Here is a 15,226-nt window from a genome sequence, read left to right on the forward strand (position 1 = left end):
ATTGCACACAGTACTCGAGGTGAGGCCACACCAATGCTCTGAATACGTCGGGATAATCACCTCTTTTGACCAGCTGATTATACTGTGTTTGATGCACCCCAGGATGTGGTTTGCCCTTTTGGCTGCTAGGTCACACTGCTGACTCATATTGACTCATATTTTCTTCTGCTGATTCCATTCAGTTAGACTTTTTGTATCTCCTAAAAAGCAATGGGTTTATACCTATCTTTTACTTATTTGTTTCATGGAGTAAGCAAAAAAAATTTAATTAGTTTATTTAATTTACGTCCTTCTTGATCCTGGACATAACAGCATTCCAAGATGAAACAATCACTTGACTCCTGAACTCCAGTAAATGTCAATTTTAAAAGTCAAGGAATTCTTTCCTTTGACAGTGGCAAACAGAAGGAAGTCTCGATGGACTGAACACAGGTTGTCCTGGCTGCTGCCAGAGTGCTAAAGGAAAAATCCCGTCCAACACGTACCACCTATTCAAGTTATAACCTGGGTTAAACCAAATGACTCACATCGCACAAATGAAGTTTGTGGGTAGCACACTCCAGTACTTCATTCTGGTATTCAAAAGCTTAACACAGATGGGTGGCATCGGGCCCTAAGCAACACAGTTCTTTCCACAGCATGTTTATGCTACTGTCAAAGCCACGGTTTTTTTTCCTATCATCCCTCTCTCCTCTTCACTTGAAAAGCAGCCCATGCAGTCACTGACTCTGAGCAACCCCACCAGCCTTTAAGGTTTTCAAGACAGGAGTCCCAGGCAAAATACACACTTCTTTTCTCAGTAGGCAGCAGAGAGGGCACCCTGCCCCACTGCACAGTGGCAGGGAGCCCCACGCTTGGCCAAGCTTGCTTGGCACCCAGGGCTACAGGACAACCACCAGCTACAGGAGAGGAATTACACAGTCCTGCAGAGTACCCGATTCGTAGGCAGTGTAAACCCCTCTCCACTCACTGATATATTTATTCCCAACATCTACCCAAACAACTCCATGCCCAAACAATCACAATAAAAGAGACATCATTTTAGCTAAGGGAAACTTAGGTCTGCCCAACTCAGGAGAGACAGAGTTACTGTTAACTAGGAAGAATTTTTTTTAAAGGATTATGATATTTCACTGGTAAAGGAGGCTGGATGTAGGGTAACTAGCAACAGCAGAGATGGTATAAAGCTACCCCCTGAAATTTCTCTCAGTTGTAAACTAAAAGCCTAACCCTGCTCTAGTTCCCATCCATCTGTGAAATAAGGCTGTGCTAAAGCTGGGCTTTGTAAGACCACAACCCGTCACCAGAAAAAAACAACCTTTGTCACTGCTGATAATCAGTTATTAACAAGGAACAGGAACATAGTTTTCTGTACCACACACATCTGAGTGGATATGCACATCGTGAGTATTGCTACACTAGCTTTAATCTATCCAACACAGCTAATTACAGCAACGGCTATAGCAGTGACTTCAGTACGTTGGGAGACACCAAGCACAAATCTGATATTCATACCATAGCCCACACCACGGGGTTTCTATTTCCATCTTTACCCACGCCAATGCAAACACGCTAGTACAGACGCACCGCAAGGGCAGAGCGCCGAAGGAGACTGCTACACATCGCCCTGCACAGCATCTAACAGCTTTCAAAGCAACCTTTCACGTAACAGGGCACGTACTTTTCAGCTTTCTCATCAGGGCAGTGCCTGCTTGCCTCCGCCCATTTGGAGAACAACTAGCATGCAAAAGACAGAAATCTTAAGGTAGAAATACTGAGTTTCTTCCACGTTCCCAGGCCTGGGAGACCTAACATCAGGTCTGAGCCTGATAGAGGGGGAAGCAGTTGGAGAGGAGGGAGATTTAAATCACAGTCACTTGTCCTTTGCGCAACTTGGGAAGCATTTTACCTTCTGAAGCGGTTTTAGGGAGCTAAAGCTTCCCCGGCTGCCTTGATAAAGCCCAGAGCGCCGTCTCGTTCCCAGCCAGTGAAAATCATAAAAGAGGCTCCGGGGCATGAGGTAATCTTCCAATTCATGTCACTATGTAATTATTTTGTTAGGAACTGAGCAGCCTGGGCAGATCCGAAACTTTTTGGCGTTGTGGTGAATTTCCCTGTCATGCAAGATTCTCCCATGTTCTCAGAGACTACCAAGCTGCAATCAATCCCCTGGAGCTCTGCTGAGCTACGCCCAGGGATGGCTTCGGATGTGCTCAAACAAGAGCCGTAGGCAAAATATTTCTTTTATGTCAATGCTGAATTGCTGAAATTCACCACATTTTTCTGTCCACCTGATGAATTAAATTTACATTTTAATTGTACAGCAATGTCAGGTTTGTAAGGAGTTAACCAGGGTCCAACAGCTAGCACATGGCACTGCTCTGCTGGAAGCTCTGCTATCAGGCAGCTGGACACTTTTACCCACATGCAGTGTATAACAATTCCACATGATTTACACATGACATCAGTCGAGTCCAGTGTCCCCAAAAATGGCAACAGCTGTCACCCTCTTTCGGCACATCCCTGCAAGGGATCCCTTCAGTTATTAAATATAGCTCCCAACGATCACAGGTAACTAACTCCAGGCAGTAGAAGTAGGTTTAGAAAGGAGCCCGGAACAGCCACGCCACCTGCACCATGCATTGCAGACCACAAAACGCTTCCTCCTGCCTTGTCACGTCTGCTCTCCGCAGCAGCGGACTAACCAGCGCCACTGCAACGGGCCACGGAGGGGAAAGACCAGGCGAGAGTGAGAGCATGGGCCCCTGCTACCGCAAGGGATTAGTTAAAGAAAACTCCCAGCTGGGAGCCATGCCCTAGCTAAAGGAGGAGGCAGGAAAAAAATCAGGGGACTGTTCCAGGCTAATCTTGAGGAAAGTTAAAAAACAACCAACCAAAAAATCCTCACAGAAGTCACATGATCCTTCAAGAAAAAATATCCTTCCTCGTCACTCGCAAAATCATTTCTCTCACAGAATTCCTGAAGCTTGTACTGTATTCATTCAATAAATACTGCACTGAGGAAATACATGGAAATACTGTGGAAACAAACGCCACATTGTCCTGCCTCCTTTTCCTCAGAGTCCTTGGCATTTAGGACAGTCCAGAAGAGGAACCAAAAGCAGTGTAGTACTGACATGTCACCAGTATAAACAGCAGTAGGAAATTAAGTCATCTTTTTAACGTACCTTGTCTCCATGCCATTTTTTGGAGGTCTAATAGTATTGTTATCAGCAAAGCAAATAGGAGAAAATCTACAGAGCCAAATACATGCACGTTTATTTAGACTTATGGAGAGCTGCACAAACGATGGCATCTTACATTCTTCCCACTGCATGGGCCTGACCCAAACCCAGAAACTTAGGCTACCCCTTCTTGAGCTGATCCCACCAGCACTAGGACTAGATGTAAATATTTCAGCTTCCGCTCCCCAAAAATTATAGAGGTTCCAGAAAAATGACTGTATGGCTTGGCACAGTGAACTAGAGCTTCTGTCAATATAAATCAGTACAGCAGCACTTCAGTCTCTAACTAATTTACACAAACTCAGGTCTTGACTCTATATTCTAGCTCATGTGGCAGGCAGGTATCACTACAAACAGACTTTCTCACTTAACCTTTTCTACCTATATCCTCATTCCTTCTTAGTCCAGTGTGAGAACAGAAAAATATAACTGGAATCACTTCAGATTGATTTACTGAAATGATGCCACATCTTTCTTCTGGCAGCTGTGTTCACATATCCGTGCTTAGGAAATGTTTACAGAAAAGCATTGTCTTTGCAGTGGTAAATGGAATTTTTTCTACTGTGAAATAAAAAATAATGTTCTTCAATGTTGTCGTGGTTTAACCCCAGCCAGCAACTAGGTACCACACAGCCACTCGTTCACTCCCCCTGCACTCAGTGGGATGGGGCAGAGAATCAGGAAAAAAAAGTAAAACTCATAGGTTGAGATAAAGACAGTTTAATAGGACAGAAATACTGATCTAATACTGCCCGTATACTGATGTCCACTAGCAATCCCTATTGCATGCGTTTGAGTCCTGTATTGCCCCTCCTTCTATTGTCTGGCCCAAATTTAGCCATAACCTAACAGCAGTGGCTCACGTTATGTATTTTGGGCTACTTGCATAACTAACCAGTGATAATCTGGGTGCTAATTTTAGGATAATAGATGAGGAATATAACACATTTAAAGAAAACTATGAACTTGACAGATCTGCAGGCCTTCTTTTATGAAGAAAAAATATTTTTCACTCCCTGGACAGTTTAGGCTTTGGCATTTATGCTTCCTTTTTTTTTTTTTTGAAAACACAAGAAAAGTATGTATTTTGGATAGGAAGAAAAATCTGGAAGGACATTTGTCCTGGTTTTGGCTGGGATAGAGTTTATTTTCTTCCTAGTAGCTGATATAGTGTTATGTTTTGGATTTAGTATGAGAATAATGTTGATAACACACTGATGTTTTCAGTTGTTGCTAAGTAGCGTTTATACCAAATAAGTCAAGGATTTTTCAGCTTCTCATGCCCAGCCAGCAAGAAGGCTGGAGGAGCACAAGGAGTTAGGAGGGGACACAGCCAGGACAGCTGACCCCAACTGGCCAAAGGGGTATTCCATACCATGTGACATCATGCCCAGTATACAAACTGGGGGGAGCGGGGGTGGGGGGATCACTGCTCGGGAACTAACTGGTCATCAGTCAGTGAGTGGTGAGCAATTGCATTGTGCATCACTTGGTTTGTATATTCCAATTCTATTATTATTATTATTGTAATTTTATTATTGTTATTATTATCTTTATTAGTTTCTTCCTTTCTGTTCTATTAAACTGTTCTTAACCCACAAGTTTTACCTTCTTTTCTGATTCTCTCCCCCATCCTACTGGGTGGTGGGGGGAGTGAGTGAGCAGCTGCGTGGTGCTTAGTTGCTGGCTGAGTTAAACCACAAGAGTGTAGGGCTATTTTCCAGACAACCAGGACAATTCATGAAAAAAAAAAACCTTCCCCCAGCTAACTCCAAAGGTGTTTCCCCAATCTGCTTTTACACCATGATAAGAAGAGTGGTGGAAACAATCATAGAAAGCACAACCAGAAACACTCGTGGTCAGGACAGAATAGATACAGATTTACCAGAAGGTGTGAAGAGAAGGGGTGCTGTCCTTCTTTCCTTTGTCCCCTTCACCACAGCATTCCCTGTGTCTTTCTACTTCACATGGCAAAGGAGTCGTGGTACCTCCCTGCTTGTCCCTTTTACCAGTTCAGCCCTTCTTCCCTCACGAGCACTGTCAGATCCACCCCTGGGGAAAACCACCACCTCCCAGCCCCTCAGACAGACAGACAGACAGACGCTGCTGATGCTGGGCGACCCAACCCTTCCCTTGCCCTGCCGCATCCACAATCCCTTCCACAAGCAAGCACCAAGTTTCCTGCAGACTGGCCCTTCTAATTTCTTTTTAGACTTAGGTCATATTTCAGACATTTAATTCTCCACTCAGTTTTCTGCAGTAAAACAACCAACTCGATGGATTATACCACTTCCAGCTGAGTGGTCAGAGAGCAGCCAGTTGCAAGAACACAATACTTAGAACACTCTGTGGTTTATCTGATACACTACATGCCAGGTAAGAAAACAAAACAGCTTCATATTTCTAAAACTAAATCACCTCTTTAATCAGAGACCTTCTGACAGCTATCCAGCAGCTACCACCCCAGATGCTTAAACACAAGCACAGGCTCTTTTCAGCTTTTTCCTGAGACCAGCCTCTAAGAGCCATCCATGGACTTTTAGTCATGCCTACCATACCCAAACAACTATATTCCCATGAATTATAAATTTACAGCTGTTAGCAAGACAAGTTTTGAATACTACAGAGAAAACTTTTTTGACGTCAGATCCAGTCTATGAAACTATGCAGACAATTCAGAATAATCTCAGACTTAAGCCTTTTACACAACTAAATGGGAAATTCATTTCATTCACTTCGGTTTTCCCTCGGTGACTATACACAAACTCAAAGGCACATCCGGCTTTCAAGGCACTATTGGCCATCATTATTATCCATTCTGATGTCCATGAAATAAACACACACAAAGCCACTATCACTGCGATTTAAAGCAGCTGTAGTTTTCAGTTTACATAGGGAAATCATACTAGGACAAAATGTGGCTAAGCCTGTCTATGGCAGAGATTTGGCGGTACTAAAACCACCCTCATCACATCAATTGCTGCAACTGGAGCAAAATTTCAAACTCAAGACACCTCTCAAACTCATTCACTGCAAATAAACATTCAGGAACTATTTAAGTTTCGTCTTAGAGGGAGTGAATGAAGGTTTGTTTACATATTGGTTTTCTTCAATTTCTGGAATGCATTCAGAGTCTGTGATGACAAATCCACGTAACTTTTCTGAGATCACAAAATCATTTAGATGTATAAAAACATTACCAGAGACTTCCTTCATCGGTAAATAAAGGCAATATAAATCCCTAACCATATAAAACAAGCACCTGGACCTCACAGCTGCACCTCCAGGAAGAGAGAAGGGAGAAGGAGCCTGTCACTCTGGCCACGTTTTCTATGCACTTACTTATTTGGACTGCAGTGAATCTAGGTGAGCCAGCAACATCTCTTGCTGTGTATTATTCAACCTCTGCAGATAGGATCTTAACTCTGCCTTCACAAACAGGTAGTCAGGGATAGCAGAGCATGGGAACCAGCAACACTGCCAGTGCAGATAGTCATGAGAGTCTCATGAGAAGACAAGTCACCTGTGTATGACTGAAGACCCATGAATTTCCCAACTGCTTCCTGCCTCTGCAGGTACTTCTATAACCCTCTGCAGCTACTTCTATAACCCTCAACACTTCAGCTTGGATCTCTTTCTAATTAGACACCACTAAGGACATCACCCTAGACCCATGTGGAGATCCACTGTTAGCACCCACCCCTTTCTCTTTAAAGCTACCTTTTATGTACCTGAAGCGTAATAACCAGGTGCCTAGCACAATTCTCCCGACACTTCACCCCAATTCCTCCATCCCTCCTCAAATGCTTTCCAGAATGTAGAAGAGACTCCCAGGGTCAAACCAAAAGTTTAGCCCAAGGTCCTGTCTCCAGCAATGGTCAAGGACAGACATCTGAACAGCATAAAAACAGAGCAAGTACACAGTGACCCTTCCTTGGATACTCTTCCCAGCCTATGCAATCTGAGGCTTGGGGCTTGAAAAGGCAAAATTAGTGTCTTTATATTGGACCGGCCCTTGATGGACTTTTGTCTCAGAAATTTGTGTAATCACATTTTCCATCCACGCCACCTGGGACACTGAGTTCCACAGTTTATTTCCATCTCATGTGAAGGCCCACCTTCTTCTGTCCAGTTTGAACTTGTCTCTTGAAAGATCTCTGACCCTTCCCTCTGCTCTGTCCAGAATTTCTCCAGTTGGTTCACAGCCTCCATGAGGAGTGCCCCAAATCAGGGACAGCATTCCCCAGGATGCCTAATTAGACCTGTGAAGATTACTAGAATACTTTCTCATAGCTTACAGAAAATATTTCTGTGTATACATACTGAGTATAGCATTTGCCTTCTTGTTTGAACACCCCAGCATTACTTAAAAGCTTTCACTTTTTGGTACCTTTAAACCATTACCCACCCCACACACACACTCCCTCTTCTGCAGGACTGCTGCCTCACCTCACTCCCCATCCAGTAAAAGCACACTCTTTTATTCCTCAAGAGCCGAACTATGCAGTTGCCCTAGTGAATCACACTCCAGTTTTTCTCCTAATCATTTCCCTTATTGCCAAAATGAGCTCAAAATCTAATCCTTCCTCCCAGCATCCTTGCCACCCCTTCACTAATCTAATAAACTTTCTCCCTTTTTCATCCTTGTCAGTCATACTGTACAATACAGTTTCAGCGCAACCCATTTCCAGTTTGAGTGAACCACTTAGATCTACTTTGCAAACATTGTTTTCCATCCAGCCAAACGTATTTAATAAGAGTTCCATGCTGTCCTCACTTCCCCAGCTGGCTTGTCAGAGTGCCACGCCAGACTATCAAAAGCCTTACTAACGTCAAAATACAGCAATATCCCACTTCTTTTCCACCTACAACCCCTGCCAGCCCATGGTGGAGCACATTTTCTCTGCAGGTTTTCAATCTTCCAGAACCTCTCTCTTCACTCATGTTCTCAAAACTTACCTAGCAGTTTTAAAATTATTTCAGCCAAATCCCTAAATATTCTACAGGCAATATTATCAAACCTAAACATCTACTTTACCAAAGTACTCTTTAACCTGTTCTTCCCCTTTTGTTGCCTTAATTCTTAACCCTTTTCCATGGCAGTTAGTTGATCCTCTCAGCAAAACTGAACACTTACTGCCTCTCAGCATCACTGACCAATGCCCATCTCATCAGAGTGAGTAGCAAGCCACATCCTTTGCTAGCTTTCTTGCTACCAATATGATATTTAAAAATGTTGCCTTCTTATCCTTCACATTCTTTCCTACTCATGGTTTGGCCTTTCCAGTTTTGTCCTTTCTTACCCAAGCTACTCCTTTAAGCCCAACCTTTGTAATCTGATCTCATTTTTACTTTATACACAGGGGTTTGCTTTTTTCTGTTGTTTTTTGGCCAGCGATAAGATCATGTTTAGTTTATTTCTTACCTTTCTGCTATGTTAGGGTAATGTGTACTTACCCCTTTAATATGAATCCCTCAAGAGCTTTCTCCCTTTGCTTCCCTTCCTTCTTGTTTCTGATAGCATCTTACCTCCCAATTCCTGTTGTTTATTGGCATCACTATTTTCTTCCCCCAAAATTCACAGCCTTTACTTTGTTCTTCTCTCTCCTCCCTTTCCCAAAAGCTGTAAAGCCCCTCCAATTCACAGTAGCAACAGGGAACCCCACACTGGCACATGTGATATTCCCTCCTCTGCAAGACCTGCCCCACTGCCACCATTTCTGCTATGAGTGAATTATTCCACCCTTCTCAAGGTACTGTGAAACAGCCTATAGCACTCGATCTGCCACACTCTCCTTGGCTGGATATCAGTGAAGAACATGGTGAGCAGAACAACCTCGCGTACAAACACATAAGCCTTGAGTGACAGAAGGACTCCTTCCCTCAAATCTCAAACAGCATCCAATCAATAAGATAAAGCTCAAGTACTGGATGGGATTGCTACTTCCATTTTTCTGCAAACTACTTAATGGGCCTGTTAGCAGGATGTATTCAGCAACAGGCACAGAAACCTGTTTTTTTGTCTTATAGGTACTCCAGCAATACGAAAGCCCGTAAGAGAGTGTCCTCTTCTCTACTAGCTCCCTTATCTCTGGATCCAGCCCCAACACTTCCTTCCCCAAAACTTTTCCTTCATTCTGATTTTGCATAGGTTATCTGCACATGCTAACTATTTAACAACTTATTTTTCATGAGGTACAGTTACACATATGTTTGGAGGTGGAGGTTATGGACACAAAATCATGGGACCCCTGCTCTCTTGCTGTTTGGCTTTTTAGGCATTGATGCAGAGTTAGGCAGAAAGGAGCTCTCCCACTAAACTCCCAGCAAAACCTGCTACCCCACAGATTTTCAGCACAGATTTTGTGGTCACCAGTGAGTCAGTCATTTTATTCTGAAATAAGGTACAGAGGCAACTAAAGGTTAACAAAATGGACTGGTGTATTTGGGCCATTCATTCCCATTTAGCTGTTACTTCACAACTTACTATTCCTAGTGTTTTTCACTGTTTCACACAGAACAGTGGTCAGAACCATATCATTAAGTATGCAAAACATGCCTTCTGGTAAAAGCAGACTCTCCATTGTCTATATGGATGATCACTACATGTCTGAGCTTGACAGACTTTCTCACAAACGCTGTCATGTTTCGTAAATCCTAGCTGAGTATTCACCATGCTCTAGCCCAGTAACCTCTGTTAACAAGTACGTTTACTCCTCTCTTGAAGTACAGAAAAGCAGTTCAAATTAATTAACACGTAGAAGTAATTCACAGTGAACTAAACTACACATGCTATTGTAAACCACATTCTTCAGTTCACAAAGTAGTTCTCATTCACCATGCCTTAAATACATTATGTTGTACCTTTAAATACCAGAAGCTCTAACTAAATCTTATTCTGAAGAATTAAAAACGTTTACGCAGCGGGGTAAATGATGACACTTCAATACACATCAAAGCTTTTCTTAAAACGAATTTGTTTTTTCAACTTACATGCTACTTACTCTTTCCAAATCATTCCGGCACCAACAAGGAAAACAGACTTTTCAGAAGCTCTCACAATTAAGGTATAAGGTTTCTCATACACTAACACACACTGCAATGTCTGGGTAGCAAACCCTGTAAGACAACACTTCTTGCCAATTCAAACTACATCTTTATTGATCAATGACTGGATAAATATGCATGGCAAGAGTCACCCTTCACTGTAATCATTGAAAATCAAGACATTCATGCATAAAATTTAACTTGCCTGTCTGTTATTCCCATCTTTTATTGTTGTTGTTGTTGACCCAGAAAACCCAACGGCTCAAATTGCACATAAGCCATTGTTATCTTCTGCAGTCATTTTCAATCAGGCTGAGGATCTTTCTGATACTGCATCTCCACAGAAAATGTGTCAAGACTTGATACAGTGCACAGAAACAGCTTTAGTTAGTGCTTTGTGTTTTTCTGGAGTCTGCTCCAGACAATGGAAAACCTATTCTCTCCTGGTGACGCACTGACTTTTTTTTTGGTTGTGCTTGCTCACACAAAGTTTACCTGTAGCAGCAACATCCTGCTTGCAGACATTCAGTTGGTCTGTTTTCACTGCATTTAATCTAATTAACTTAATTTCTGTACCAAAACATTGGTCTTAAACAATCTCCCTTGCTGCAGTACATTTGGATTCTGGAATATTGAGCCAAGCTCAAAATATCAGCATTTCTTTAAATGTGTGTGCATCCAGACTTTCTCCCTCACTCCAAAGAATACAAACTAGCCACCTATTAACAAATATATTTCTTTTCCTTTTGTTATGTGAAAAGCACAATAAAGATGTGAATCAACCTCCGCTGCTAAAGCCTTTCTTTAATGGACAATTTCCCAAGAATCACTCAGATATCAAAATTTCACTTCCAGTAACACTAAAACAGTGAATGTTTTATCAACCATCAGAAGGCAAGCACTCTATTTCTTATATAAAGCAAGAGTTATATTACATAAAGAAAAAATAACTGTGATTCTAATTCAACAAAATCCTTTTACAGAGCTAACTCAGAAATTTAGACTGGCACATGTACCATACTGAGCTGCTGCTGGAGAACCAGAGCGCATCCTTAACTTTAAGCAACTGCAGATGCACTTTTCTAGACAGGTATGTAATAGCTCTTGCGCTTAGGTACTTGGCTGAACTCGGCCTGCAAGATTAAACACTTCTAATAAAAATGGTGTCCTCAGCCTATCCTCTGTCCCCAGCATCCAATTCCCAGCTCTGCGCCCACCTCAGTTGCATCAGCACAAATGTTGGCACACCAAACCAGGGAACATGTCTGCCTAAAAAAATATTCAACCAAATAAAAACTTTAATTTTCAGTCCGATCGGTTTCCCAAAGCAGTTAATCCCCTGCTTTTGCTGTCACCATGCAAGGAAAAATCTAGAGCATAATTGAGCCAGCATAGGCAACAGTGTCACTGAATTTACAGCCTAACCAAGGTAGGCGAGCAGTTCCAGTTTTCTGGATATTCAGCACAGTCAACAACTTCAGCTACGCTCTGCCTCCCTTAATACTTACTTTGCATAGACACATGGCAGTAAAAGTCATCAAACTCATGTGCACCACAGGAACAGTAACACCACTGTATTATCCACTCTGTGTAACCTAATGGGCCCAAGTGACAGATAAAGCAACATTTCTGGGGCACTAATATATGCAGCAATGATGTCATTTAAAGAAGATTTTGTGTGCCTGGAGATATGTTTGGGCTTTTTCCTTCAACTGCAACAGCTGGCCTAATAAAACCTCCCCCAGTCTTCCTTTAGTCACATTCTTAGACTAACACAGCTACAATATCGCTACATATTTTGTCTTAAGGTTGTTTTGCTCTTCAGTGAAGAATTTAAAGCTTTAGAATCTTATTTGTCAAACTGTTTTCTCTCTGACAAACTGCTTTCTCTCTGAGTAACTCTATTCACATCCGATCCACTCCTGCAGCACCTTCGGATACACGCTTTCAACACTACATCCTCTGTTACAGGGCAGTTCCCTTGCTCCTGGCCCGTAACAGTTTTGCTTACACATTCGTTCACAGAGAACAAATGACTAACAGATTATATAACTTGATTTTAAAGAATGGATGGCCACACACTAAATTTCAAGATTTTTGCAAGAGGAAATATACTGCATGCTTGGCACCTTTTTCTTTTTTTTTTTGTCATTTCATTTATCAAGTAAAAAAGCATGGAAAATGCAAATATATATTTAAAAAACAGGAAAAAGATTAAAGATTAATAATAAGTCCATGCAATTCAAGTAACATGCTACAGCATTTCTCTTTTTTCCTCACTATATCGAGTCTAATACAGTGTCACACCTGTTCCCCTGACTTCAGCAACTCCTAGTGTCAAGCATCATTCTGTGTGCTGTTCAGATAGAGACATCCACATATTTTCACATGCTTGGAATTACCAGTTGCTTGTCTCCTTTTTAACGTTGAAAAGGACAACAACAGACAGGTTGAAACTCATGCAAGGCTCACTGAACTTGATGGTAAGCAGAACAGAAGCAGGAAATAAAAGCCAGTATAGTTAGAGGAAGAAAAGGAGAAGACAGTTTTTCTTTTAAAAACAATAAATCAGTTGGTTTGGGTTTGTTTCGGTTTGGGTTTTGCATCAAAATACTGGCAGGAAAGGTTTGAAGAGGAATTGTGAACTTAAAAAGGCAAGCTCACTATGAATAGCATAATAAACACATCAAAGTTCTTTTCTCTACAGAGTAAGAATGTTCCTTTATCCACTGCTGAATCCTCTGCAATGTCTAGTCCAACAGGCTTGGTCTGTACTTTTGAATAAGCAAAATCTAAATATGGCATGCAGTGTGTTATGGAGACTTAAGATTAAGGACTGTAGGCATGACAGCCAATCTGTCTTGCATGCAGATTTTAGGTGCTAGCAAATCCATCCTCCAGAAGTAATTGCCTTAGGCATACATCACCACAACTATTAGCGTTAGATTTGGACACTAACAGATCAGGTGTATAAATTTGATTTAAATCAGGAATGAACATTTAGATTTATTTTTTTTTAATCAGCCATAGCATTACAGGAAATTTGCCTCAGGTTTATGCTTTTACACTGGCTGCTAGAGAACATATACCTGATAACAATATAAAATTAGAGTGGATGAACAATACCCAAACTGAAGTAAAACCTGCCAATGCATAGTTCTGGAAAACTTTTTCAGAATATTTGAAATAGCAAGAAGAGTTTTGATCAGATATGCTTTTCTGCATCATGGGGCCATGAGTTTTTTGATCTGGTCAAATGCACTCCATCACACTCAAAGCCTCAGTCTTCTCTACAGGTTGTGAAGAGAGGTGGGCTTTCATGCAGGCTTTGAAATGAAGGTGTGATGCTTCTAATTAAGGCATCTACATTAACTATAAGACATTAATAGAAAAATTAGTTGGCACCAACAAGAAGAAAGTGCATTATAGCAGAGTAGATTTTTCTGGGACCTCATGTTGCACCCAGACTCTCTACTTTTGACAAAAAAAAAAAAAGCTAGAGTTTGGGTGTCATTTATATTGTGTCATACTAAGACCAGTTCGAAAGCTGGATTATCCAGACAAAATATTTTCTTTCTCAAGAGGGCAAATCTCAGGCATAACATCGCTATGCTTCTGTTCCTAGCTGGCCTTTATGAAAAGGAGCAATGGCCAGGATATCTCAGCTCTCCAGCTACTCAGAACTGCCACCACGTCCTCGGCTGCCCAGGGGGCATACAATAAACCAGCCTGCTCTAAGATTTACTTATCTTCAACCCCCAAGCTGTCCCACACTTCAGTTCTTGATCCTCAAAAATTTCTGTGCCTGCAAATGCACACAGCTTCCAAGTAATGGTGTCTGACACGGTCATCTCCACTTTGCTATTGTCCTCAGGTTCTCCCTTTCTTAAGGCATGAGAAGCAGCCAGCTCCAGCTGCCGTATCACCTTGTTTGTTCCATCATTATCCCAGTTGCTTCCACCTTCCACCTTAACAAGAAGGCTACCAGTAAGCACCTCTTCCTCTACTTCTTCTTCAGTGGCTCCTCTACAGGGACCAGAGTACTTCCTGGCTCCTCAGAAGCCCCATATCCATCACGCGTCACTACTATCTGCTTATTTTCAGAGTTTACAAGGAATTAGCACACCCCTGCAACCACTCACTGCCCAGCTCGGTTGCCCACCTGCACACAGAGCCAGCAGAGTACAGCATTATTTTCCCGTAAGTGCCCCCTACTTGGCAAAATAAAGCTCCGATTTTAGTACCGTTTAGAAGCTGCGTTATTTGGGGAGCAACAAAATACTTGTAGCAGAAGGCAGATCTAAATCCTTCCAGGCCAACTCCATTCTCTTACCTTTCTCAAAGACCATCTCCCCACTCAAGATGGTCTCATTATCTCTGATCACTTCTCCCCTCACGGTGACCTGTGCGGGGCCGTCCGGCAGCAGAGCCACCCCAAAAGTCACGTTTGCTCCAGGCCTGATGTTCCAGGGAACTGCCACCAGGAACGTAGGTCTGGAAAATCCAAACGGGCAGAGGGAGAAAGGGCAGGGAGTGAAATACAATCCCCCCCAAAAGTTAACAGCCTCCACCTCGTAACGTTCGATACGCGTCGCGAAGCTCTCTCCGCTGCGCAGGCTGGAGGGGATGCTCACCCACCGGGCGCTCCCGAGCGCACCCAGGGTTTGCAGGACGGGGAGAAGGCAGCGCTCCTCTGCCCGCGTTCCGGACAGGGCGCCGGGGAGCCCCCGGGGAAGCCTCCGCGCCGGGCGGGGAGGCGAGGGGAGGGGAGGCGAGCCGCCCCGCTCACCCGGCCCACCCGGCCCCACGTACCCGGCCGCCGCGGAGCCGCAGAAGAAGAGGAGGAGGAGGAGGAGGAGGAGGAAGAGGAGGCGGACAGCGCTGCGGGTCCGCGCCATGGCGCTCCCTGCGCGCTGCCCCGCGGCCGCGCTGGG

At 43.0% G+C, this 15,226-nt stretch overlaps 1 protein-coding gene across 1 annotated transcript in view; it reads right to left on the reverse strand.

Moving 5' to 3' along the window:
- CD109 (CD109 molecule) overlaps nucleotides 1-15,190 on the reverse strand; it is a 77,939-nt gene extending 62,749 nt beyond the window's left edge. The window contains exons 1-2 of the mRNA XM_010565775.1: nucleotides 15,105-15,190; nucleotides 14,626-14,786 (exon numbers count right to left, since the gene is read on the reverse strand). Coding sequence (XP_010564077.1) covers nucleotides 14,626-14,786; nucleotides 15,105-15,190 — 247 coding nt within the window. The remainder of the gene's footprint in view (nucleotides 1-14,625; nucleotides 14,787-15,104) is intronic.
- Nucleotides 15,191-15,226: the final 36 nt, after the last annotated feature.

This window comes from Haliaeetus leucocephalus, unplaced genomic scaffold, assembly GCF_000737465.1.
Source record: "Haliaeetus leucocephalus isolate CR32 unplaced genomic scaffold, Haliaeetus_leucocephalus-4.0 Scaffold195, whole genome shotgun sequence".
Lineage (NCBI taxonomy): Eukaryota > Metazoa > Chordata > Aves > Accipitriformes > Accipitridae > Haliaeetus > Haliaeetus leucocephalus.